Here is a 26,249-nt window from a genome sequence, read left to right on the forward strand (position 1 = left end):
AATAATTGTACATTCGTTGTTACATTCTTTAATGATCCTCTACCCGTGTATATCATTCGATTTTTATAAACTATCAACTGTATATTACAAGAATGCCTCCGATCTTTAGTCCGCTATCCACTTAACTTCGGATTAACAAAGTCGAAGAGAGTTTCCCCAAAACTTTTATCCTAAAACAAGATCGTTGTTTCATTTTGATCTTATATATGTATAGGGATATCCATGTATATATACAGAAAGTATTAGGTATTATAATAGATGCAAATCTGTGTCGTAGATAACATGGATGTATCGTAACTACCCCTACTCTAGTTCGGCGATATCGGCGTCGGCGTCGGCGTTGTCGTCGTCATCGTCGGCGTCGACGTCGACGTTGGAGGCGACGGCGTCGGCGCCGGGCGTTCGGCGCTCCGGAGGCGTCGGCCGCTTGACTGCGTTATCAGTAGTGGTGCCGTCGTCCGCGCGAGCAGGTGAAGACCTTCGTCACAATAGCTGCTCGACGACCTGGTAAGCCTTGTTTTGACTGGATCCCCTCCCCTTTTTTTTTTTTTTGCGAGCCCCGCATCGACCGGGCGGACGACGCGAGATCCGCACCGCGATTTTTTCATCCCTTCTCCGTGGCATCCTCCGCGGGTGGCGGCAGCCTCTCGTTGTGACGGTCGATCGTGGGCTGATAAAACGTAGAATGGAATTTTCGCCGAGATTCAAATAGAACGCCAGTGGAAGGGGAAAGCGGAAAGGGAGGAAGAATAGGATTTCGGGGGGGAGGGGGAAGGAGCGTGACGTCTTATGTTTAATAAATTTATATTTCGGGAAACGGCGCTCGTATTTCCCGATTTAACGATGCATCTTGCCGATAATCAACGGAGACGTGACTCGATTTATCAGCTGAAATATATCCGAGTTATGTGTCTGCAGATATACGATCCCGTCTAAGTACATAGCAGACGCAAATTAATTCGGCGAAAGATGGAGGCAATTATCGCGCACGCGAGGGTGTCCAAATAATCAGAGAGATGCGGAATATTCGAAAATTATTAAATAGCTCAAATATTATTTGCCTACGTCGAATTTACATGCTCCTTTTCAAATTCTTTTCTGCATTTGAATGATTTTGCCGGTCGACGAATTGAAATTTACATCTCTTTTCAGAAAAGGAAACTATTATAATTGCAAATGACATTTGCCGAGGAAAATTCTATACCACGCTTCAGATATTCTGCAGGGTTAAAACTTTGTAAACAAATACGGGATGTGGTTCGCGAGCGTTGGCGGAAGGTTAATTGGTCAGCTCCGGTTAGGACTATGTTTAGCGACAATCCTCTAGGAGATGGTGCTCTTCTATTTTTATCGCCCTGTCGTTTCCTTCCGCGGATATTATTCTCCTCTCTATTTTAGGTAAAAACGGTATGACATCCCCACGGTCGTTTTCGGTTCGATTAGCACCCCTCTGCGCAACCCTCGGTTTCGCTAAGTATCTCTCGTGGGGTACCGAGAGATCCTTTCCAAAACCTTCGGCAATTAATTCCGTCGACTCGCGCGCGCGGTCCAGGGCGTCCGGAATAACAGATGGTTTCTCTCTCTTTCTCTTTCGGCAAGCCGTTTCGCACGGTTGACCTAATGACGACGCGATAATTGCACTCGACATACTCGGCGGCGTGAAGCATGTTTGCCGTGTCCATCGAGTGCCCGGGACGGCAAACATTTGCCGAACGTACGGCAACGGTCCTCCCGCTTTCACGTCGTTCTCCCTGGAGATCCAAATATTGCATCTACAAAATAAAATCGCGCCTGAATTGCGCGCGTCAACATCATCTTCACAAACCGGCACCCTTCACCCTCGCGACGTACAATATGCGTTCAACCTTTCCGGCGGACGTTGGGGTGGGAATCCATTTCGCACGCTGTGCGATCTCTCCCTCTTTCTCTCCCGTCCTTGCCCGGTTAATGGTTGTCTCGGCGCGTCGGATTCCTGTAATTATTAACGATCTCTATTAATTAGGGTAAGGCGGGGCTGTTTGAGTCGGTTAAAGAAAAAAATTGGATGAAACATGTTCAAGAGATAGGGAGGAGCTTTTTTTAGTCACGGGACTTTTTAGCTTTTTGGCTTTTTGTCTTGAAAATTTGGTATCCGATTTTCTTCCCTTTAACCGACTCAAACAGCCCCTCCTCACCCTGTCGAGGATATTTCTGGATTCAATCAACTCGGTCTCGCGACTCGAGACGCGCGCCCGCGTGCTGGGGCACACTGTTGCTTCGTGCTCTTATCTCGCGACTGAATTCTATTCTCGAGCGTTTCGACGGGTTTCCGACGCGACTCTCCTCGAGGTATTGAGAGCAGCCCGCCCCTGGAAAAACAATAGCGGCCGCCGCGGGCGGCGGGTTGTTCCGCGTTCCGCCACGTGTTGGGGCGGGTCAAAAGTTCACCGCCGAGCTCCGAGCTCTTGCGACAGCGTCTCCTACGCGCGCATCTGCTTGACGTACCTATTACGTCTCAAAACGTATGTAAACACATAAATTTTCGGTCCGTTCGTCGACGAGCTAGCAGCCTCTCGCGAACGCGTGGGTCGAAGAAAAGAGGGTGAGAGAGAGAGAGAGAGAGAGAGGAGAGGAGAGAGAGAGATCGATACGCATCGAGCGAAACGCTCCGTGCGTAAAAAGCGCGCGCGGGCACGCGCGGCCCGAATTCGACGGCAGGAGAACGCCCGATCGATTCCGTGCGATTCGTCTCGTTTCTCGCTCGCGCGCTCGCGCGCGAAAGTCGCCGGAGCTCTCTCAGCCACCCCGCCGTGCGCGACGGGGGTGGTGGTACACGTCGCGTCCCCATCGCCCCCTCCTTCCCCCGAAACCCTCGTCGCTCACTCTCTGTCTCTTCGCGCGCGCGACGGTGCGCGAGGAGGATCTATAGCGACCCCCGACCACGGTCCCGCGACGTACGCGATGGAATTCAACCCCCACGGTGAAATCCGCGTTTCCGTTTTCCTTTTGCAGAGGGTCCTCACCCCCGGCGTAAAATGGGAACGTAAGAGGGCGGCATAACAGGGCCTTGAACACCTCCACCACCCTCAAGCCCGCCAACTTCGCAACATATTCACCCTCCCCCGCCGCCCACACCGCGGCTTAGCGAGCAACGACCAATGAGCACGCTCGGGACAAGTACAAACTGACTGAGCAGTGGGGGAGGAGGAGGAGGAGAAGGATATCGCGATCGAGATCGTGATAGATCGATCTATGTCGCTTGGGCGATCGATGTAATGAATGGAGTCGCAGGCGCGCTTGGGCGCCGCCTAACCGTCGCGATTCACGGATCGATGTAACGCTCGCTGCGTTCCGCAGGCGAAGACAATCGTAGTTGTTTAGGTAGTCACCGAATTAAGACATAAGTAGATACATAGATATATGTACATGTAAGAGCATATATATATATACACAGATTATATATACATTTAAAAGTATTGATCAAAAAAAGAAAGAATCACAATCTCTATATCATTTGTTGAGCGTCGATCATTGTATATTATATATATTGACCTACTGATCGCCGGATCGATCAAGTATATATATATATCGAAATAACACGAGTACCTTGAGCGGGCAATAACCGAAGGATCGGAGAACGCAAGTGGGATCAAAAAGATTCGACGATTATACCCTATATATTGAACTCGAGATAGACGCCGGAGGTCCGAAGAGATTCGAGAGATCTCGGGAGATTTAATGTCCTAACGATATTGGAAGGTCCACGCGAGTCCGAGGGAGGCTGCACGAGATCCCACACACGTACCTACGACGACGAGGCGGCAATCGGGTGAGCTTTGTAATCCCAAACGTCCGAGAGAAGAAAGATTTTATGAATTTAAGGATATAGATTCTCTACAGGGAATGAAATAAATTTGAAGAGAGAAAAATATATATATATATATTATATATGTAGTAGTGTTCTTAAGAAGAATTCAAGTTTCTAAGGAGACCAGTTGGCGATATCGAGCGATATAAACGTTGCGAGAAAGATATTTCGAAGGTGGAATGACGTCTCAGCTTTGGAAACCAAAGGATCCCGCGATGGTCGTCGCCTAAAAACGCCGTTGCGCGAGCTCGCGAAATCCCGCAAGGATGAATCTCGAGGTGGAGTTGATCGCGGGGGTCATCAAAGGCGGCCCGCCCCCCGCTAATCTGCCGGCGCCGAGGCTCATCAAGATATTCATCGCCGGCGAGAGGGACGGTAAGTCTGGATTGCGCGTCTCGGGATTTCCGCGAATCTCGTGGGACGGGAAGCTTTAGCTTCGATGAACGGGATAAACGCGCGTCTTGCTGAACGTTCGCAATTCTCTTCGGGCTCGATAGGATCTATAGCGGATTGCCCGTGTATATCTCGTTATATTCCGTATAATAAGCGGAATTCAATCTCGGTAACGTCACGCGCACGTGAGGCAACACGTAGGCGTAGAGAAATTGCGAATAGAGTAGAGAGAGTAGAGAGAGAGAGAGAGAGAGAGTTTCTATTAACGCGGAATTAAATTCGGCAATTTTGCCGGCTAGACTTCCCGGAGGAGCGCAAACAGCTGCTGGAGGTGGTCGGGCCGGAGCTGCAATCAATTTACGACGATATGGGAATCGAGGTCAGTGCAAAGCAATTTACATTTACTTTGACGTTCAAATCCGCTCGGCCAATATCATCAAGCTCGTGGGATTATGCCGCTTCGTCCTGCCGCAGGTGCTCCTGGTGGACATGCAGTACGGGTCCGGCGACGACCCGGACGTCGATCCGCACCTGGCGGAATACTTCCTGGAGGAGATAAGCGCGTCCCACCGACATTCCAGGGGATGTTTCCTCCTGGTAAGGAAACTACGCTACGACGTTACGGCGTTATATATCGATCGGCGCTACATTTATCTTTCATTGCCGCGTGGAATTAAGAATTATGTATATATGCGACGGTCTGGCATGCGTGTCTCGCTAAAGTATTCCACCGGGGGTGCTCTGACCACCAACGATTATGCCGTATACCGCCCCGCATCGCGCTCTCGACGCGCTCGCGTAGCTTCATTTCGCGCCGCGTATTTCTCTCGCCATTCTCAGTCGCGTCGAGCATCGCTCTCTTTTCTTACTCTTCTTCTACACACTTCCGGTACACGCTCGAGATGCAGAGAAGTGACTCGTTTCTCCATTTGTTATCCTTTTCAGCTGTTGACGGGAACAAATTATACCGTAGGGTGGGTACCAACGGAATTGAAAGAGGCTACCTACCGAACGCTTCTCGCGCACTGCGCTCTTCTTAAAGATCATTACGAGCACAATGGGCACTCTTATGTTTTGAATGCAAATAGGTAACGCTGATATGTTTAGAAATCTATCCTTCAATACTTTCCCCCCTTTCCTCAGCGTATCTCCGTTTTTCTTGAGTCATCATAAGTTGCGTGTGTGAACAGCGTGCAGACCGCTCAGCGGGAATGGCAAATTGATCAAGAGCTGAATCTGCGTCAGCTGCTGAGGACCGCCGCGGAACGCGCGATCGCGGAGCAGCCGGAGAACCAGGATTTGAAATACGTCCTGAAGAGTACGGCGGAACGACAGCTGGACTACGGCCTAAGTGAGTATAGCGGAGTTATTTGCCGATAATCTCTGCGAGATATTAGAATTGTCCGCGAACGAGGCGATTCTAAGCCGCTGATATTCCGGCATATTTTATTCCGTATATATTGTGGACACGTCATATTTTTGAAAGACCGTAAATAAATAACCGGACACGCCGATCGGGATCGACCGCCACTCTGACGCCTGTCAATATTTGATCAACTCTCGTGCGACGGCACGCCAGTGGCATGTCATATTTCACGAATGAAATTGTGGACTTATCGAGCTTTCTCCTCCAAAAATAGAAGATCCTGACCTTCTAGGTCAAGTATCGTGTGCCGTTTAAATTATTCTCCGTCAAACGTTCGCGACGACTGTTCGCGAAAGAGAGCTCGCACACCCATTGCGTTTCACGTTATAAGAGGCTTTTACGTGAAAGCTTGGAAATTGAAGCCGCTTTGTGCCACGTCTAATGTCGCAGTAATTCGTTTTCCAGCCAGAAAATTTAATTGGTGCTCGAGCTATTTTTAGTCGTCCCGCTGATTAATAATTTATTACCAATCTTTCAACATATAGCGATCAAAATCTCGATACGAGAAATTATTTTATCTCTGAATTCCCTTAGATGCAATAAAAGGATTTTAAAATGAGCTTTAAAGACGTATTTATTTAATGCTAGCCAAATATATAGATATACATGTGGATATATTGGATTATAGATATAAGTGCAGTGCGGCATGTACAGAAGAGCGCTAATAATTCATCGGTATAATCGTTGGAACGCTCTTATCAGATCTAGATCAGCAGGGCTTGGGAATAATGGCCGTGATTCGCGAGTGGACGAACGACGATGCATCAAGGTGTACGGCGGCCGAGGGGCTCAAGTCCCGTATCCAGGCTACCTTACCCCATGAAAATGTTCTGAGTTTTTACGTGGAGCACCGTAACGGCGGTATCGATGCCGACTATGACGCTCACGACGAATATCTTGGAAAGTTTCGGGACTTGATATTGGACAGGATTCAGCAACTGGTGAACGCGTCCGTCGAGGCTGATCCGGAAATTAAAAGTCGCAAGAAAATGGTTCAGGAAGTCTACGCTGAGAGTATGGCGCATTTCGCTCTTCTTCGAGAATTACCGTTGGCCGACGAGGCTGACGAGGCCGTGGAGCGAGTTAAACAACTTATCCTTGCAGGTTTCTTGCATTCTTTACATATACAGGATGGTACAACAGCGTAGGAATATGTTATACAATTGAATCGTGTGTAAATCTTCAGGCAAGGAGCAGAAGCACGGGCCGATTCTAATCTATGGACCCAAATCCTCTGGAAAATCCTCTATCCTTGCGCGCGTCTACCGAGATTCGCCCGACTGGCTTTCGACGCCGACGCTTCGTGTCGTCCGACTGTGCACTTCAACACCTCGATCCGCCTATAGCCTGGAGCTCCTCCGCATCCTCTGCCAGCACGTCGGCTTTCTTTGCGGCGATAACGACGGTAATCTACCACGAGATGCCTCCTTCGACCCACTCTACCTCAACAATTGGTTCAGTCTCATTATACGCCGCTTAGAGGAACATCCCCTTTCGGACCAATTAATTATTCTTCTCGACGATCTTCATCGTTTTCATCCGCTCGAGTGTGATATCGTCGCCGCCCTGTCTTGGCTACCGTTCACTCTTCCTCCTGGTGTTCACTTTGTCGTCACTTCCGCGTTCCCGCCTGAGAAAATGCGCCTCACGCCAATTCAAAAGGAACATCTACGTAGCCCCGACATTCTCGTTGATCTCTCTGGACGTGTGTGCGCGACGTCAGGCGTCGACGTGGTTTTTGAGCGTTTGGAGGAGCTCGTCGGACTCGATGCGGCTAATCGGATTGCCTCGATTCTCGCTTGCACCGAGTACGGCTTGTCGGAGACAGAAATACTCGAATTAATTATGCCTACCGGTGGAGAGGGACCTTTGCTCTTGAAGGAGAGTCAATTTAACTTTGCGACCTGGTGCTTGGTCAGGAGGACGCTTGCACCGTGGCTCAAAGTAAGTAGATTATGGGATCGATATGGATATAGTCGCTTTAACACCACATTTATCCTACATTGACGTATTATTAAATTATTATTTTACAAAATATTATTTCAGGTACGAGTGATGAGCGGTCGATTAATGTTTTCCTGGCGCGGCCAATGTCGCGAAGTCGCACTCAGAAAGTATCTCTCCAATCAGGACGTTTCTCGCGGTTACCACGCGGAGTTGGCCGGACTCTTCTTCTCCGAAGACGCCGACGATAATTCCGACAAATCACCGGAGAATCCACCTTCTTCGCCTCCCATCAAGGAAACGCCGTTTCAAACACAAACGCCGCAAACGCAGGATATCACGTACACACTTCGACACGTCGAAGAAGCGTGGTTACATCTTCTGCGCGCTTCCGACGTTGACAAGCTGAAGAAACTCGCCGTCTGCGCGTTTGACTTTCTTCTTGCGAGTGCCCAGACGATCTCCGTGAGCTATCTACGATGCGTCCTCGAACATGCCAGACGATATCTCCTCGAGCGCGACTTGGAGCTCGTGTATTATGCCGTGAGAAAATCCAGCGATGTCCTTACCAGAGATCCTCTTCAGCTCGCTGCGCAGCTCATCTGCTGGTTAAGGCCGGTCGCCGAGGACGGCGGTGACCTCGTAAGTCTTTTTTATTTTTTTTTTTACTTTAATAAGGAGATTATTGGAGACTATTAATAAATTGGAAAGGCTTACTCGGTCTCTCTTTATCAAGGTCAGTAGAATGGTCATGGCCGCTATGGCTTGGTGCGACGGTTACACCGCGCCTTTGCTCGTGCCCTTGAACGGATGGCTACAACCGCCTCTGCCACTGCAGATCCGGGCGATTACATGTCCTCAGGGAGTTAAATTGATCGAAGCGGCACCGTCTGGTCAGCACGTGGTCGTCGTGCCACCGCAGGGGGATGCTCAGCTATGGCACGTGATGTCCGGTCAGCTTGTTCATACATTCAAAGGTAAAGAGAAAAGTATAGTTATAATCACAAATTGCATTATAACAATATTATTTCTTTCTCTATTCCGGATTTCCCGAGTATGTTTTCATTAATGATCATAAATAATTTTTTTCTCGTACCAGGACACTCCAGTCCAATCTCGTGTTTAGCCGTCACCCATCAATCGCAGTATCTTCTGACCGGCTCCGAGGACACCTCCATTATCGTCTGGGACATGAAGGATCTCGTTATGAAACGCCGAATTTGCGAGCATATCGCACCGATCCTCACTTTAACTACGGCGCTGAACAACTCCGTTATCGTGAGCGGCGGTGAAGATTCCAGAATTATCGCTACGAGCCTGCTCACTGGCGAAGTCCTGATGAAGGTTGACCATCATCGAGGTCCCGTCACCACTATTCGAGTCGATTCCGCTGGAGAAGTCTTGGTTTCTGGTTCAGTCGACGGGACTGTGTGTCTTTGGTCTTTGGAAAGCTTTAGTCTTCTCAACAGTATTGCTCTACCTTCTCCGGTAGTCATGCTGGATGTGTCTGCAGATTCAGTCTTTCTTCTAGCCGCTTGCGAAGATCAGAAGCTCTATCTAAGATCCTTGGCAACAGGCACGGAGATCCACACGCTTAGGGGGCATCAAGGACCAGTTAAGAGTCTCTGTCTGGCGAAAGATTGTAGAAGAGCTATCGCTGGCGGTGTCGAAGGCAGAGTATCCGTATTTGATATGCATAGTGGAAAATTGATCAGGACTCTGCCCGCTAATCCATCGGCAAACGTTACTTCGGTTAAGGTAATTAAACGCAAAATCGCGGTATTTTCAACATTAATTTTTTCTCTTTAATTTTTATCTTTAAATTTCAATACGTCTTTCTTGTTATCTCTATTTAAATCACGCTATTTTTATTTTTATTTTTTGCAGGTGACTGAAAAAGATGATTTTCTGATAACTGGCGGAGGTGGTCGCGTGACGTACTGGAGCTTTCGCGGTGAAGAACCACCGCCGAAACCGCAGAAACCCGGGAAACAGGATACTCTGCAACCCCATACCGCACCGATATCCTGCTTGGATATCTCCAGGGATGGCGCTATGGCGGTCACCGGTGGTGTCGATTCTTTAGTCAATTTATGGCAGCTCAACACTCACGAATTGTTATCCACCCTGGAAGGGCATATCGCCAGCATTACTTGCATTGCATTTTCCGCGTCAGGACTCTTTGTCGCATCTGGTACAGGCTTTTATAAAATATTTTTTTTTTCTGCGAATCGACCTATTCGCTGTTAACGTATTTGGATTAAGTGCGTAAATTCTTTAGGATCCGAGGACAAGACAGTACGCGTGTGGGGTTTAACTCTGGGACTTGTCGTGGCTACATTCAGGCACCAGGCGCCGGTAACTGCTGTTACCGCTATGCTGGATGGTAGAAGAGTGGTCAGTTCAGACCGTGCTGGCTCTATCAGGGTCTGGGCAGCAGACAGTGGTACGCTAATTCAGTCTGTTTGCGGACCTGGACGATGTTTCGCCGTTGCGTCCGACATGAGGTGAGGAAACAAGATTTGTAGCAAATTGTACGAACTATTCTGTACCAAATATTCTTTATCGGGCTCTCCCATTCACTCTTCGCACTTCAGATACGCGGTATGCGGATCTGGCGATAACCAGGTGCGCATAATCAGTCTGGGCGCCGGGCCCGAAGAGAAGCATCAGGTGTCACACTCGCAGGACATCACGTGTCTGGTAGCAACGCCGGATTCCCAGTACCTGATCACCGGCTCCCGCGATATGAGCCTGAAAGTATGGCAACTGGCCGGCGGTAAACTCTCCCAAGTATTGGTCGGTCACACCGACCATGTGACTTGCGTAGCAGTCGCAGTGGTCGACAAGTCTATAGTAGTTTCCGGATCCAGGGACGCCAATTTGATCGTCTGGGATATCAACACCGGTGCCGACTTGCATACTCTAGTGGGCCATCTGGGCTACGTGACCTGCGTGCGTCTCTCCGGCGACGGAACTCTGGCTGCTTCCGGAAGCGAGGACAAAAGCCTAATCGTCTGGGATACCAAAAAGGGCACTCCGCTCAGTTCCATCATGCTACACGTACCGGTTTTAGGAGTTGAAATGTCTACCGATTGCTCCAGGATGGCAGTACATTTATTGGAGCACAAGTGTATGCCTATTCTATGCCTGCATAATACTCCCGCGCAATACGTCAAATTGCCGCCATACGTGGCGCCGCGAGACCTGAGACCGCCAGGACCAAAGCGACCCGCCAAGAGATTGTTGAAGAAAGAGGTGTCTTTAGATACTTATACCTGGCAGCGAAAATACGGGCATCTTACATCAGGTTATCCTTTTTTATATAATTCTAATTATTGGAAATCGTAATCGATTTTCTAAGCATGTTTTTGTAAGATATAAATAAGGATTTAGCTTAACATTCCTTGCATTTATCTTCAGGTATCGTAGTCTCAACTATCGAGGAACGATTGAAACGTCGTTTTAGCGTGAGCGCGTCGATGGAAGAGATCAGTCAAGCAGGTTTAGCCGGTTCTCAACCTGGCCTAGGTCCTGAGCAGGCCGCTTTAGCACAATCTCAACATTTTGATCAATTGGAGGCACTTTGGAACAAACAATCGCCGCCGCCAAGACCACGTGGCCTAGTCCGGACGTTAACGAAACAAAGCTCGCTTCAGGCTACCCGAATATCCGACTCTGAAGAAGAAGGTAAAGCGCATACGATATTATCTTTTATTATCTAGTTTGCTCAAGCAAATGTATTTTTCATTTTATTTTTCATTTATTTTTCATAATAAAACGTACAAGGCAAAGTTAAGAACAGTGGGATATTATATTGCAGATATACCGGATTAAATGGCAGAATATTTTCTATCGGCAACTTTCGATTGATTGTCGAATATATTTAAGTTACAAAATGTCCTTCCGTGTCATTCGATGCAATAAATAAAGATATACCAGAGATAATAGACTAGAAGAAAATGCATAATTTGTTTCATTATTTTTGCAGTTCCATAGTTTACCTATATAATACCTATATACTTTATTTCATTATATTATTTACTGTCCGCGCGCGTGTTATTAAAATTTACAATATTTTATACAATATCAATGTCAGTTATGTAAAGCTATACATAAACAATAATTATTTATTCTGTCCGCTTTTTAATTACGTAAGTGCAGTTTGGTAATATTTCATAACAATTTTCCACGCTTTCGGTGCCATGAAACCTTCGGGAGGATCTTCGCCATTTTTTGCCAAATCTAACATAGACATAATATTTTTATAAATCTTGTAGAAATACAAAAGATAAATAATTTTATCCTATTATTCGAACTAACGGATAAGAAAAATGAAAACAGAATAGAAACTTACTGCGCATTTTGGTACCGGAAATGAAAATAAAATCTTGTTGTCGTTCAGCTTCGAAGAAAGACATTTTCTTCGTTTTCATGTCATAAGCAGCTACTCTAAAAGGAATAATTTCGAGATTCTGCAAACCTGGCGCCAGTGAAAGGACTCGCGCGCCGTGAGTAGCATCGTAGAGATTGCCGTCTGTCGTGGCGGATTTATCAGGATGAGGGACGCCGGCAGGATCTCGTCCGACAATATAGAAATTTGCTCCTGCGATCATACGAGCTTTGGCATGCCATTGTACCTAAAGGATACAAATTAGCGGCTCAATATTTTTCAAGTTGGGTATTAATAATCTTTACATATTTCAGGTATTGGCACGTAACGTGCATTGTTTAACAAAATGTTAAGAAGAAATGTACTTCTGTGGGGCCGGCGTAGCACATAGGGCTAGGGAAGATAGCGAGTATAGTATCCTCGTGCAAGACACCCTCCTCGAGGACAGCCTCGTGCTGCTGTATTCTGACCGATAGGGGAACGTCGTCATCTTTAGTCCACCCACCTAAGGGATGAAGAAGAAGAACTGGTTTCTCGTAGCCATACCCTTCGAGACGTTTCCTGGTATCCTGAGATACAACGAGATGTAGAAGTAACGAACGAGCATTTGCCGTTTGCGCGGAAAATTTCGCACAGCGTCAGCACGGTACCTGCATTAGCAACGCGTGTCCGTTGTGTATTGGATTTCGCAGTTGGAAAGCAAACACCGCGTCGGCGCCAATCTCCCGACACTTGATCCTGATCTCGTTAGGCGTCAGTCTGTAATGGTCCAGCCCATCGTTCCACTTAATCCTTTCGAGCACTTCCAAATCCCCGCCGACCAACCAGTCACCAGAGTCTCGGATTAATTTGACGTAAGGATGTCCGGGATTATTTGTGCCGAATTGACGGCAGCAACGTTCTTCCTTGCGATGGAGATAAAATTCGGGATTGCGTAAAACGGCGAGATCTTTGTCCTGATATCTGAGGACGAGCGCAGCCGCGTCGAAACAGCGCTCTTTATCAGCGGTGCTCACGGCAAGAACAATGGGAATTGATTGGTTGATTGGGACACCGTTTTCATACAATAGGCAATTGAAATGCTGCACCTATTAAAAAAAAAAAAAGTATTTAATACATGGAATCGTTACTTATATATGTAATACTTTTTACATAAGTTTGTAAGCTATGCATGGAACAGGTTTAAACTTACTTGAAGATACTCGTTCTCCCTCATAAATCCTTTCAACGGCGCCGCCCATCCTTCAGCGAGAACTTGCAACCATTGCACATCTATCTTACCAATTTCCAAAGTTGGAAGAGTTTTCATTTCTTTCCGGACATCGTCCAATCTATCCTCTTTCACAAATAATTCCAGAAAAGGTTGCTCAAGTTCGCATATCTTGGGTATAATTTTTTTGCGCTGAAGAAAGTTAATGACGACATCGGTGGATTGTTGAACAGTCGCGTTCTCCGTGTTGACGATGAGATCGGGTTCGGTAGGTACATCATAATTTTGATCGATACCGGTGAAACCCTTAATAATACCCTGACGTGCTTTCTTATAGAGCCCTTTGACGTCGCGGGCCTCGCAGACCTGGAGGGACGCGTCGACGAATATCTCGTAGAAGGGCAGATTGGCGTTTTCGTGAATTTCCCGTGCTATTTTCCGGTCCTCCGCGAACGGCGACACGAAGCTGCAGAGGGCAACAATGCCAGCATCCGCGAAGAGTCTCGCAACCTCGGCAACACGACGTACATTCTCCTCGCGATCTTCTTTGCTGAAGCCGAGATTACGGTTCAGACCAGTGCGCATGTTGTCACCGTCCAAGCTGTACGCGGGAATTCCCTGTTTCCAAAAATAATAATATCGAATAAATGCCGCGTGAATGTAGAGCAACACGAGTCGAGTGATCGTGTCGTAAATGTATATATACCTGAGAGACGAGATATTCCTCAAGCTGAAAGGAGATGGAGGTCTTCCCGGCACCAGAAAGCCCCGTCATCCACAATGTACATCCGCGAAATCCTCGAACGGAGCCGATCGCTTGTCCCCGTTTCATTCTGGATACATGATGCGCTTGAGCCAACACGTTGGTCGCTGTTCTCTGCATCTGCGATCGAAAATACGTCCCCCATCGTCATTATATTCTTCGAATACTTTCTTCCATACACAGCAATTTTTTATCTCGATGTATATCACCTCTTTCGGGGAATCCGAAATCTCCAGAACCGGTCGTGCAAAAATTCCCATTTCTTAAAGATTTTCTACGTCGTGCTTGTTACGAAATAACTTACAATGATAACATATTTTTTTTCACTATTTTACAGTATTATTTTTATACGAGTACATATATGTATATTGATCAAACGTAATGATCCTCGTATAAGTAGGTAAATTAACGGGAGACACGGTAGGTTTGAAACGCGCGACAGACGGCAGGAAACTGATCTCTCGTGTACGAAACGTAAGATGCTGTTGGAAGCGAGAAAGTATATAAGAAAGAAAGTCACTTTCATCGGTATTCCGGGGGACAACAATTCCGGGACACGCTTAAGCAGGTGCGTTCGGGAAGACGCTATTAGTGCTATTTGCTTATTTTATCCTTGTTTTACACCTGATGAGCGATAAAGATAGATTGCTGCAATAGCGCTAATAGCGCGCTTCCCGAACGCAGTCTTAAAAGAGGCTGTAACGCCGTGTAAATACAGCGCAGCTGTGCGTCAACATTATACTCTTTGCTCGGTCCTCAGGTCAGGATTCCGCTAAATCTAAAGGCCATTGCACGTAACAAAGTTTTAGTCATAATCGTAAGACCGTAAGAAAATAGACCAATCACAGTCGATTATTCTCCTTGAGCTCGAAGAATAATCGAGTGTGATTGTTGATTTGAGTCTATTTTCTTATGGCCTTACGATTATGACTAAAACGTTGTTACGTGCAATGGCCTTAACGGAACTGTACATCCTAAATCGTGACGACGTTTACCGAGATGAAGAAAAAAAAGAAACACTTGTTTTAAAACTTATTTCTTATCGCGAGAGCAAAAACAAATGAGAAAGATTATAGATTTTCAAGTATATTTTATAAATAAATGTACAGCAAAGAGCGCGTATAAAGTATAAAAAGTATAAAGGAGAAAAATAAACAATGTTGACGTGGCATTTTTTACACGAGACACTGGCTGTGGCCCACTTGGCGCTACAAATGCTTCGAAGCATTCCTCTTCTCTTTTTCTTTCAATGAAGAAAGAAGGAGAAGAGGAATGCTTTGAAGCATTTTTGTATTCAAGTGGACCGCAGCCACTGTCTTTGACAACAAATCGAATTTTCAAAATAGGCCCGGTGTATATGCAATTTAATATTCCATTTCTATAGTTAACACAACTACCTTCAATTGTATTAATTGAGCAATTTCGTGTTACTTTCAATAAATATGGCACTTCGATGCAAAATTGAATTTGAAATGGCTGTTGAATCAGCAAAATTTTTATTTACATTTGCGCCGTACATTAATTGATTGATTGATTTTACAACGGGCGAGAGATTCCGGACTTCTTTTTTTCTACTTTCTCTCCGCGGTAACTTTCCAATTTATTGCCGGTCAACATCAAATGGGAAATACTCAGTACATACGTACACGCAAGTCACGTTGCGTTGCGCGCGTGGAAGTGGCGATAAACGCGGTCTCTCGCGCATGTGCGCCGCGCACAATGACAGTCGAGTGCCTGGCGCGGATGCTTAAGGGTCCCCCTTCCTTTAAAATCTCTTCGATCACAGTTTTAACGTACATACGCTTCGATCGTTCTTCGACGGCTTTTCGTCAATCGAAATTTCCGTTAGAAATTTCGTACAGAACAAATAAATCGATCGGGCGAGGAATAACCGTCTTCGGTGCTCGGCAAACGACGAAATTCGACTGTAAAACTTGAAAACTTCTCGCAACGCGCCAACCGAGAAATTTCCCGCGCATGTGTGCATGTGTGCACGTCCTTGCCCAAAAGTTTTCTCGCGGGCCTCGAATTGAATTGTAGCGCTTTTCAAATCTACCGCGTGCAAGTGAGTCGCGCAAAATCCGATTGTTCGATCTCTACGTGCTCTCTCGTCCGCGAGATTCCGATATCTCGGCGCCCGTAACGTCCTACACGTCGTTGCACTCCTGTTGCACCCGTAGCAGTCGCACATGTGACACGTTGTATTGCGTTGTATAAGCTGTACTTTCTACTTATCATCAGCTGTGTCACGACGGTGCGATCAGTCCATTCTGTTACTTACAAGAGGGTTCATCGCTGAAATGGATTTTTTTTTGCTCGGCGCGATTATTATCGGTTGCTCCTCAGTGATACTGTTCGCGATGAGAAGATACTTTTCGCCTCGAGGGACGAAGTTGCCGAAGTTACCGGAGACCTGGTGGACACCGGGCACCGAGAGCTCTGTCAACAATGATATCAGACCGTTCAAAGTTACCTTCACCGAAGAGGTATGCAAATTATAGACAAGTTTAGATTGTATTATCTTTAGTTTACGTAATGTATACACAATTATGATTTTCAGTACTGATAGTGAATATCGGAACGCAGCCTGTTTGAAGAAACGGCACGTGCAAATTGAATACTTAACGGTCTAAAAAATAAAATGCATCGTTTTGCAGGTCATAAAGGATTTGAAATATCGATTAAATCATACTAGACCTCTGACCCCGCCGTTAAAGGACGTTGCCTGGACTTACGGCACTAACACCGACGCCCTGCGCAAATTTCTAGATCACTGGTCGAACAATTATAATTTCGAGGAACGTGAGAGATATATAAATCAGTATTCACATTTTAAAACGAATATCCAAGGTGGGTGTACGATCATCGATAGAAAAGTATATAGCTCGTATTCTTTCGGATTACCGAGCACTTACCGAACAGCTTGACCGCTTTGTGGTTCAATTTAAGAGCCGGCCAACTTTTTCTGTAAAAGGCCAGATAATAAATATTTTATTTTATTATGTAACCGCTCGTATAACAAAGATTTCGGAATATAATGCTGTTTATATAACAAGGGACTTTCAGGATATAATTATATGTTATAATTTTTTTTATATTTTTTATCTATAATTTTATATATCTATTTAAATAAAATAGAATCGAATAGAATGCAAAGTCAAGTTTTCAGACAAATAAGTATGTGAATTTATTTCTGGTCAGAGAACGAAATTTAATTCTATTTATAACAACCGATAAGTAGTATCAATATCAAAATTAATTAAACGAGTGTTCTCATTGGATCATTTTATTTATTAATATTGAATTATAGAATCTATCATAAACATGTGCTCTATATTTATTGCAGGATTAGATATTCACTTCATCCATGTGAAACCAAGTACTACAGAGGGAAAACGCGTTTTGCCATTGTTAATTGTACATGGATGGCCCGGCTCCATAATAGAATTTTACAAGATCATTCCATTCCTGACTTCGCCAAAACCCGAGTACGATTTTATATTTGAGGTGGTAGCACCTTCGCTGCCTGGATTCGGTTTCTCCAGCGCAGCTACAATACCTGAACTTTCGGCTCTTCAAATGAGTGTGGTTTTGAAGAATCTCATGTTGAGGCTTGGCCACGATAAGTATTACGTTCAAGGCGGCGATTGGGGTGCCTCCGTCATTCACACTATGTCATGTTTATATCCGCAACAGTAAGTTTGTTCTCTAAAGTTTTATCAGTTAAACCTAATGTGGCGCTTAGCATTAAAGACACAAAACAATCGTATGTTGCATGTTATGCAAATTCGTAGCGTCTTGGGTATGCATTCCAACTTGTGCACAGTATTCAGTAAGTGGACTCTCCTGAGCTCAGAATTGAAATCAGCATTGCGCCTTCCTTCTTTCTTGCCTTGGGCGAAAACTAAAAAAGCTCCTGGTTTCGGGCTCCTGGCAGAGACTGGATATTATCATATCCAAGCTACAAAGCCAGATACAGTTGGTACGCGACATATTATATAATTATGCAAAAAGACTTAATTAAGCCCGTATTCTAAACGCACTTTTATCGATAAGATATGTGCGCATTTATCAATAAGAGTGCGTTCAGAATACGGGCCTTGGCGCTTATAATCGATCGTTATAAATTGAATGTAAGAAGATTTTTGCGCACACTGAACGAGCGAAAATCCAATATCTTCAGAGCGTCGTGTGTTTCAGGGGTCGGTCTGAACGACTCACCTGCTGGTTTGGCAGCGTATATCATCGAGAAATTTTCAACCGGCACAAATCCGTCTTACAAAAAGAGGGCGGATGGTGGATTTCTGGAGAAGTTTACGTATGATGAGTTGATCGATAACCTGATGATCTATTGGGTATCGAATAGCATCACTACAGCCATGAGAATATACGCTGAACTGTATACTAAGTCGAACAGGTCCTTGTCGGCACTCCTGGAATCGTACGTAATTTATCATCGCGAGTTGCTATTATTATTGCAGCGTAACAAGCCACAAATAACAAGCGTCATTTTCTTTGCAGAACGCCGATAAAGGTTCCCAGCGCTTGCGCGCAGTTTCCCCACGAAATCATGGAGCAAGATCCAAGTAAATTGAGAGAACGATTCGTGAATCTTTTGCGCGCCACCAAAATGCCTCGAGGGGGCCATTTCGCGGCGTTCGAAGAACCCGAATTACTCGCAGACGACATATGGAACTCTGTCGACGAGATGGAGAAGTGGAACAAGAAGCACAGGGAAACAGTAATTTGCGAACAAGAAAGGAGCAAACTGTAATTCGTAAACTGAAAGAGCGTAAACGTGTGTGCCATTCCAGAACGAAATAAATTACGAGAAAATGTTTATTTTTAACTTTTATAAAGATTTTACAGTATGCTTAGCTTATATATAAGAGCAATATATATATTTTATATTCATTATTGTTGAAAGGGTGTGTTCTCGAAAGGGATTCTCAACTTTTTATTTTGAATAAGTTTAAGATACGTTCTAACAACTATTTTAACAATGTTTCGTTGCATAAACGTTAGAAATGTATATTGAGAAAAATATATACATATTATTATGCGAGATAAATTTTTCTAAGTGAATTGCATCAATTTGGGCTTCTGCGGAAAATTTATAAGACGTAACATAAAACAAATTTATGATCCTCTGCTCTCCTCTCCTCCAAAGAATCGAGTGCTTCATTTTTCCATTCGTCTTTTTCGCGCGAAAAATCTTGCGGTTGGTAGCTCCGTTTATCTGTCATCCTCTGCCGCTGTCACAAATGCGAACATGGCGACGATGATGTCCATTTAAAGAGCAACGACGCGTTTTTACTCCCGTTCGGCGTTCGGCTACGACGAATTTTATAATTGCTGCCGGTGACAACAAGGAACACGATGGGCAATGCCGACACAAAACTGAACTTCCGGAAGGCCGTGGTGCAATTGACGTCGAAAACTCAGGTAGAGGCAGCCGCTTGTTTATCTGACGGGTAACATATGATCGGCTGGCAGGTCGACGGAAATGCGTTTCCTCGACGAAATTGACGATCAACGAGTCAGTACGATGAATCTAGCTAGAACATCTGCATTTTTATCGTTTTATGTATACGTAATATTGATGTGTTGAGGAAAAAGAATGACCGAACGCGTTGCCATATCGAAATTGATATTGCTGATGGAGAGATTATGAAAGCGTGATAACAGTCTTGAGATTTGTCAAATTGCAACAACAATAACTGCTATGAGGAACAATTGTAAAAGTATTACACGATATCTAATAGATTAGATGGATTAGATTTTTACTTCCTATACATATTGATGTGTTGGATTTTTATTAAAATTTTTTGTCGCAATTAGTTATTAAATTTGAATGTTCCTTGACGTGTGTATTACACACTGAACGCTGAGGATGAATGTATCTTTCGAAATATTCAAGCTATTGACTGCGTTCCACATGTGTTTTATTCGTGTAACGTCTACTGATCAGGTGATCGATTCGTCGGACGATATATTCTGGGATCAGTTCTGGTCCGAGAACGTGACCAACGTTCAGGACATCTTTACCCTGATCCCGGCACCGGAGATCCGTGTGTTGAGGGAGGAGGCGCCTTCCAATTTGGCAACGTTATGCTACAAGGCGGTGGAGAAGTTGGTTAAGGCGGTGGATAGCAGCTGCAGAACCCAACGGGAGCATCAAACTGTCCTGAACTGCTGTCGCTTATTGACACGTTTGCTACCTTACATATTCGAGGATCCCGATTGGAAAGGCTTCTTTTGGTCCAGTCTACCTGGCAAAGATGACGAGGAGAGCTTGCCATTGGCACATTCTTTGGTGAACGCGCTCTGTGTAAGAGACATTTAAAGTAGACAGTGTGACATATTGAATATTCCTATAAAATACAAATTTTATAATAAATTTCTAATAAAATTATATTGTTAATTATCTATAATAATCAATTGGTGATGTTTAATATTTTATATGCAGCAAGAGCATATATCTTGAGTATATTACATCTATTTGCAAAACAACTATGTAATCTTAAATCTATTTCTGTTTTAGGATCTGTTATTTTGTCCTGACTTTACTGTAGCTGCAAACAGAAAATCCGGTCCGGTGAGTCTTCGTTAACTAGCTGTCGGAGTTTCGATAAGAAATGCGGAACGCATTACGCCTCGTAATGTCTTTCTAGGACAAAGCCGATGAGTTGCAGTCGATAGACAGCTGCGAATATATCTGGGAAGCGGGAGTAGGTTTCGCGTACTCGCCGCCCAGGTATCCTATTCTAGATTCGAATCGCACGGAATTGTTGAAGCTCTTGCTGACATGCTTCAGCGAAACCATGTACAATCCGCCGACGGACTTGTCGATTATGCCGAACAGATGGATTCAGTATTTGACCAGCAGTGAAAACAGGTAATTTATTCCATTTAATTACAATATTTTTTAATATTTTTTATTTATATTATTTGTACTTTTATATGAGATTTTTAATTATCAAGTGTTTTCCTCCCTTTAGATCTTTTTTTGGTAAAAAGATTCAATGAGGCTCTGTCACATTAAATACAATTAGTATACATTTGCATATGATTGTTCACAGACACGCTTTACCCATGTTTACATCGCTTTTGAACACGGTATGCGCATACGATCCTGTTGGATATGGTGTGCCATACAATCATTTGCTGTTCACCGATTCCTTGGAACCGCTGGTTGATGTCGCTTTGCAAATCTTGATCGTAACTTTGGATCATGATACCACTGGCGGAGCACCGTTGGAAGAAGGGGTAGTCGGAGATAATTTGTTCATCAATTATCTAAGTCGAATCCACCGCGATGAAGGTAACATTTTTAATATTTAGTTATATATATTTTTATAAAATTAGACTTTGAATTAAAGTTTTTTTAAAGCAATATGTTCAAAATTAAATAACATTTAAATTTCGTAGATCCTGGAAGTTCGATATTTGCGATGAATAAATTTTTGGTTAATTAAATGCTAATTTTTAGATAAAAAAAAAATATATATGATGAAAGATGAGAAGACAAGGGTATTATATAGATTATAGAAAAAGGACTAAATGCATTTTTTTTTCTTCCTATAGATTTTCAATTTGTCTTGAAGGGTATCACCAGGTTGTTGAATAATCCATTGATGCAAACGTATCTACCGAATTCAACAAAGAAAGTGCATTTTCACCAGGAGCTGCTAGTCTTCTTTTGGAAAATGTGCGATTACAACAAAAAGTTCTTGTATTACGTGCTAAAGAGCTCGGATGTCCTTGAGGTTCTTGTGCCGATTCTTTATCATTTGAACGACTCGCGTGCTGATCAATGTGAGTTTTTATTCTTTGTTTTTTTTTTACTTTCGTTTATTTACATCACGCTGATTTAATTCAATATCAAAATGTTTAAAAAAATGAGATATCTGACACGTGGAAAATGATGTATTCTAGAGATAATGAAATACGACGTTGAATATTTTCGAAGAAACCACAAATTAATTTGAATATTTTCGAAGAAGCAGCATAATTAATCGGGAATAAATAAATTTGATTCTCTTTTAAATTATACATAAAATAAAATAAATGGTAATTGATGAGCTCTTCGGGAGACTTAAATATTTCTTTGATCGAAGGAGTGTATTAAACAAATTTCGTCTTTTAATTAAATGAATAATTTGTCTATTTTAACTTTCCGATTTTTTCAGCACGAGTTGGTTTAATGCACATCGGCGTATTTATTTTACTCCTCTTGAGTGGAGAACGCAATTTCGGAGTGAGGTTGAATAAACCGTACACAGCTACAGTGCCTATGGACATTCCAGTTTTTACAGGTGTGACAACGTCAATTATATTGTATCAGGCAGTTTTAAGAAACTTGATTTTAATTCGAAAAAAGTAATAGCATGTGATTGTAGATTTATATTTTCGATTATAAAGTCAATTGGTAAAATCATTTTCTGATTTTATAGTTAAGATTAGTTTCTTTAGTATTAAATTAATTATTATTAAATTATTATTAATTCAGTTTCTTAATACTTTAGTCACAGTGTTAAAAATATATTTTTAAAATTTTTACTTTCAAGTCTTGTTTAAATGCATTTAAATTGTCAATATCAGAATGCAAATCATTTTGTTTCAGGAACACATGCTGATCTCTTAGTCACTGTATTTCATAAAATCATCACAACCGGCCATCAGAGACTGCAACCGCTGTTTGATTGTCTATTAACGATACTAGTCAATGTCTCGCCGTATCTTAAAACACTGTCCATGGTGGCAAGCACGAAACTGCTGCATTTATTGGAAGCATTTAGTACGCCGTGGTTCCTTTTCTCGGCGCCCACTAATCACCATTTGGTGTTCTTTTTGCTCGAGATCTTTAACAATATTATCCAGGTAACGCGCTCGCATGGAAAATGTACATACAAAAAATATACAACCCATTTCGGCAATATAAAATTAGACGCGTTGTTTTCGATTTTCAGTATCAGTTTGATGGAAATAGCAACTTAGTCTACACTATAATACGCAAACGGCAAGTGTTCCACGCGCTCGCGAACTTACCCAGTGATTGCAACACGATCGCAAAGTCTCTTAGCAAGAGACAGCGTCGTCACATGCCTGCGAGTACGTCTAACGAGAATGTCAGCGAGACCGCGATGGAAGGATCGCATCCCGCGCAACCCGCCGAACCCGGCACTTTGAAGGCATCCTTGTTGGAGACTCCTGGTGAGTCTCCTTCTGTACGCGGGCTGGCAACTAAGTTCACAGATCTAAATTCGAGAACAGCAATGGATATTATTGGATAGAGATAAAAATTTAAAGACAATTTTAAAGATAATATAAAGTCGAACTAACAGGTATCGAGAAAATGACGGAAAAGGAATCGGCGCATCCGCTGAGTCCGTCGGCCAGCGTTGATATTGGTAAGTCGATCAGTAATCGATCGGAGAGCAAGATGGATATCGCGGAGGAATCGATGAACGCGACCAAGAATTCCATAGTGCCGGTAAGAAACAGAGATATGAAAAGTTTATTCCCGATCAAAAATCCATTGAATGCAATAGTGACAAAGATTGATATAAAAATCTGTTTAATAAATCGGCAATAACGGTCGAAATTTGTTCGATGTGCAGAAGGGTGGCATTCGTGTTGCCGAGCAAACGAGTACCAATGTCAATAACGTTCATCAGTGGGTGCCGTCCAGCGACTGGGTGTACCAGTGGAAGAGCAAGCTCCCACTACAGACCATCATGCGATTACTTCAGGTCCTCGTTCCACAGGTCGAGAAGATCTGCATCGACAAGTGAGCAAGCATTCTGATTTATAAATAACAGATCGTCTATTTCGGACTTGAACGCTTTTCACCGTCACTCATATAGAGAATCCTGTTAAAAAATTCTCATATAAATAACAACACATGTTATCGTTTTTACACTTAATATATATATATTTTTTTTTCTCTTTTATTGATTGTAACAGGGGGTTGACAGACGAGAGCGAGATCCTGAAGTTCCTGCAACACGGTACCCTTGTCGGGTTGCTGCCAGTGCCGCATCCTATCCTCATCAGGCGGTATCAGGCTAACGCCGGCACAACCGCGTGGTTTCGCACGTACATGTGGGGCGTTATATATCTGAGAAACGTCGAACCACCCATATGGTATGATACGGACGTCAAGCTGTTTGAGATCCAGAGGGTTTAGATAACAATCGCTATAAGAGGTTCGTTATCGTTCGCACTTGAAATACTGTTTTATTGGCAGTGCGCAAGAAGATGAGTCTCATCGAACTCGTTATTGTGTATCATGTAGCATCATTTCTGAACATTAATTAAAATTGAAGGATTCAATACGATCCAGTTTTGTAAGAGCTCGAGGATATATACAAGTTTCTTCACCTTTAAATTTTAAAATAAATCAGTTAAAATACATAATTATGAAGAGAACTCTAAAATAAGTTTCTTCGAGATTTTATAAAAACATATTAGACCATTAGAATCCTTCAGTTACATAACTGAAATTTAATTGATTCCTTGTCTCTTTAGCTGAAGAAAAATCCGGCGATTCTCCTTATTTGAATGGTTTCGCTGATGGTTGTCACCATTCCTGCAAGTCAAATCAATTTTCTATGACCAAGAAAGAGGCAAGAATCAATTAAACATCGGTTAGCTTTGACCAATGTTTACGGGAATTTAACGAGACAGCGCGACGAACACGTCGAGTCACACGTTCGATTACTTTTTACACGGCGTGAGCCTCCAAAGTACTTTCATCTTGATGTAACATACATGTACTGTATACAGATCGCAAACATCGTTTGCAATCAAGTGAGTTATTATTACTATTATGGTATCCCGAAAACTGTATAATCTCGTTTGTATCATAGTAATATATATACTGTCAGTAAATGGAAAATATATATCGTCGATCTTAAGGAAAAATTCGCCAATTAAATTAATTTAACAGACGATAGAAGAAGAACCGACTATAAGTAAAAAATTATATTTTAAACTTTACTCATACATTTTTTCGCATTTTTATATTCATGTACATTATATTTTACTATCATCAGTCATAATTCATATTTTACAGTTTTGTATTATATTAATAACTCTTCCTAAATAGAAAAAAAAACAATTAGATATATTTATTCTAGCATAATTATTTTCAAGAAAAAAGAACAATCGATATAATTGTTTCATTAAGACCGGCGATATCGTAGAATGATTATCGTTATCAGAGCTAGAGAATTCATCTTTCGCGATATGTAGCTGCGCTTTTCGGAAGGATGATTTTATCCGCTTTTGCACCTAACTGTTATATGTTTCGCGTACAGCTGTAAACTGAAGTAACACTTAAATGCTTATTTATACTTGGAAACCGTTTCGCACTTTTGCGAAAGGTACTGGATCGTGTACGATAAAAATCTTTGGGTCCGCTTTTATTACATTTACCGCAGCACCACGTGGCCTTTCTTCTTTTTGTCTTGCAAGTGCGAGTTCCTTTCTAAGAGTGTAAATAAGAACGGACCCGACGAAAATGCTTTTAAGGCCCGGTGTCCACGATGCAAGAACTGTGTCCAAGTTTTGGTTTAAGCCAATGAAACTGCTGCTTTTCTGTAAGAGCTGCAAGTTGATTGGCTTAAACCAAAACTCGGACCGATTTCTAGCATCGTGTACACAAGGCATTACGAACGAAACGACGTCGCGCGCTGCGAGTCAACTGCAATTTTCTTAAAATTGTAATGTAGGAAGAATGGATCTTAGATCCCCCTGTTCTCCTTAGACTGCACTCTCTTAGACTTTCTATGATTTAAAATAAAATAAATGTATGCTCAGGCCTTAAGAGAAAAGTAATCAATGAAGTATAGGAGTAAAATTCATATTCTCTAATTCCACGTTATTTATTTTCCGTTTCGCTTCTTGCAATGTTTTTCGAACAAATCGACAATTTATCATGACATAAAAGACGGAGAAACATGTAAAAATCCGCGACAAATCTCTTCGACTTTACCGTAAAATTACCGTAAATTTTGGAAAAGGGGAATTTGAGTTTTACTCTTCTATTTTTGAAATAAAAACAAGATTATAAGTGTAGTTAGAAACGACGAGTTTTGTACATCATAGTACACTTGCGACTTACAGTTACGAAGAACATCCAAACGGGATCTCACATCAGTATGTATTATATGTAGCTGTCCTTAAAATACACAAAGTTATGACATAAAACGATCATTTACATGTGTGCACACACACTCCCTTTCTTTCTCTCTCTTTTTCACTCTC

At 43.1% G+C, this 26,249-nt stretch overlaps 4 protein-coding genes across 5 annotated transcripts; 3 read left to right on the plus strand and 1 right to left on the minus strand.

Moving 5' to 3' along the window:
• The first annotated feature begins 398 nt into the window (after window positions 1-398).
• LOC112467755 (NACHT domain- and WD repeat-containing protein 1) lies at window positions 399-11,580 on the plus strand. Its single transcript, XM_025036537.1, has 17 exons — window positions 399-507; window positions 2,992-3,808; window positions 3,935-4,222; window positions 4,540-4,619; window positions 4,715-4,837; window positions 5,186-5,328; window positions 5,431-5,591; window positions 6,369-6,770; window positions 6,853-7,610; window positions 7,713-8,252; window positions 8,347-8,587; window positions 8,710-9,368; window positions 9,498-9,804; window positions 9,892-10,117; window positions 10,208-10,920; window positions 11,034-11,300; window positions 11,434-11,580. The coding sequence occupies exons 3-17, from the start codon at window positions 4,114-4,116 to the stop codon at window positions 11,445-11,447; spliced, it is 4,743 nt and encodes a 1,580-aa protein (XP_024892305.1). The 5' UTR covers window positions 399-507; window positions 2,992-3,808; window positions 3,935-4,113; the 3' UTR covers window positions 11,448-11,580.
• LOC112467759 (bifunctional 3'-phosphoadenosine 5'-phosphosulfate synthase-like) lies at window positions 11,336-16,345 on the minus strand. Of its 2 annotated transcripts, none has more exons than XM_025036543.1 (7): window positions 16,258-16,345; window positions 13,920-14,096; window positions 13,196-13,831; window positions 12,654-13,091; window positions 12,369-12,572; window positions 11,968-12,250; window positions 11,336-11,855 (listed from the first exon to the last, which is right to left on the minus strand). In XM_025036543.1, the coding sequence occupies exons 1-7, from the start codon at window positions 16,267-16,269 to the stop codon at window positions 11,761-11,763; spliced, it is 1,845 nt and encodes a 614-aa protein (XP_024892311.1). In that variant the 5' UTR covers window positions 16,270-16,345; the 3' UTR covers window positions 11,336-11,760. The 2 variants fall into 2 exon arrangements, with proteins under 2 accessions (XP_024892311.1, XP_024892309.1); XM_025036541.1 differs by lacking the exon at window positions 16,258-16,345 and adding an exon at window positions 14,186-14,743.
• Window positions 16,147-19,047, plus strand: LOC112467760 (juvenile hormone epoxide hydrolase 2-like). Its single transcript, XM_025036544.1, has 6 exons — window positions 16,147-16,462; window positions 16,634-16,826; window positions 17,323-17,671; window positions 17,771-17,958; window positions 18,177-18,417; window positions 18,498-19,047. The coding sequence occupies exons 1-6, from the start codon at window positions 16,277-16,279 to the stop codon at window positions 18,748-18,750; spliced, it is 1,410 nt and encodes a 469-aa protein (XP_024892312.1). The 5' UTR covers window positions 16,147-16,276; the 3' UTR covers window positions 18,751-19,047.
• Window positions 19,048-19,228: 181 nt separating this feature from the next.
• On the plus strand, window positions 19,229-24,986 carry LOC112467758 (protein HID1). The gene is made up of 12 exons (XM_025036540.1): window positions 19,229-19,421; window positions 19,948-20,307; window positions 20,521-20,574; window positions 20,651-20,874; window positions 21,059-21,300; window positions 21,564-21,794; window positions 22,169-22,294; window positions 22,603-22,859; window positions 22,949-23,192; window positions 23,324-23,472; window positions 23,600-23,769; window positions 23,946-24,986. The coding sequence occupies exons 1-12, from the start codon at window positions 19,356-19,358 to the stop codon at window positions 24,166-24,168; spliced, it is 2,346 nt and encodes a 781-aa protein (XP_024892308.1). The 5' UTR covers window positions 19,229-19,355; the 3' UTR covers window positions 24,169-24,986.
• Window positions 24,987-26,249: the final 1,263 nt, after the last annotated feature.

The sequence above is a fragment of the Temnothorax curvispinosus genome, unplaced genomic scaffold (genome assembly GCF_003070985.1).
Source record: "Temnothorax curvispinosus isolate PA1 unplaced genomic scaffold, ASM307098v1 QBEX01017816.1, whole genome shotgun sequence".
In the NCBI taxonomy this organism is placed as follows: Eukaryota; Metazoa; Arthropoda; class Insecta; order Hymenoptera; family Formicidae; genus Temnothorax; species Temnothorax curvispinosus.

Bases quoted from the DNA above. Each gene is read 5' to 3' on its own strand.
- LOC112467759 (XM_025036541.1), bottom strand. From the start codon at position 14,236: ATGGGAATTTTTGCACGACCGGTTCTGGAGATTTCGGATTCCCCGAAA. The intron at 14,097-14,185 runs GTGATATACATC...TTTCGATCGCAG, and splicing joins TTTCGGATTCCCCGAAAGAG to ATGCAGAGAACAGCGACCAA. The intron at 13,832-13,919 runs GTATATATACAT...TTTTGGAAACAG, and splicing joins AGGAATATCTCGTCTCTCAG to GGAATTCCCGCGTACAGCTT.
- LOC112467760 (XM_025036544.1), top strand. From the start codon at position 16,277: ATGGATTTTTTTTTGCTCGGCGCGATTATTATCGGTTGCTCCTCAGTG. The intron at 16,827-17,322 runs GTGGGTGTACGA...TATTTATTGCAG, and splicing joins TTTTAAAACGAATATCCAAG to GATTAGATATTCACTTCATC. The intron at 17,959-18,176 runs GTACGCGACATA...CGTGTGTTTCAG, and splicing joins TACAAAGCCAGATACAGTTG to GGGTCGGTCTGAACGACTCA.
- LOC112467758 (XM_025036540.1), top strand. From the start codon at position 19,356: ATGGGCAATGCCGACACAAAACTGAACTTCCGGAAGGCCGTGGTGCAA. The intron at 19,422-19,947 runs GTAGAGGCAGCC...TCTACTGATCAG, and splicing joins AATTGACGTCGAAAACTCAG to GTGATCGATTCGTCGGACGA. The intron at 22,295-22,602 runs GTGTGACAACGT...ATTTTGTTTCAG, and splicing joins GGACATTCCAGTTTTTACAG to GAACACATGCTGATCTCTTA.
- LOC112467755 (XM_025036537.1), top strand. From the start codon at position 4,114: ATGAATCTCGAGGTGGAGTTGATCGCGGGGGTCATCAAAGGCGGCCCG. The intron at 4,223-4,539 runs GTAAGTCTGGAT...TTTGCCGGCTAG, and splicing joins CATCGCCGGCGAGAGGGACG to ACTTCCCGGAGGAGCGCAAA. The intron at 7,611-7,712 runs GTAAGTAGATTA...ATATTATTTCAG, and splicing joins CGCTTGCACCGTGGCTCAAA to GTACGAGTGATGAGCGGTCG.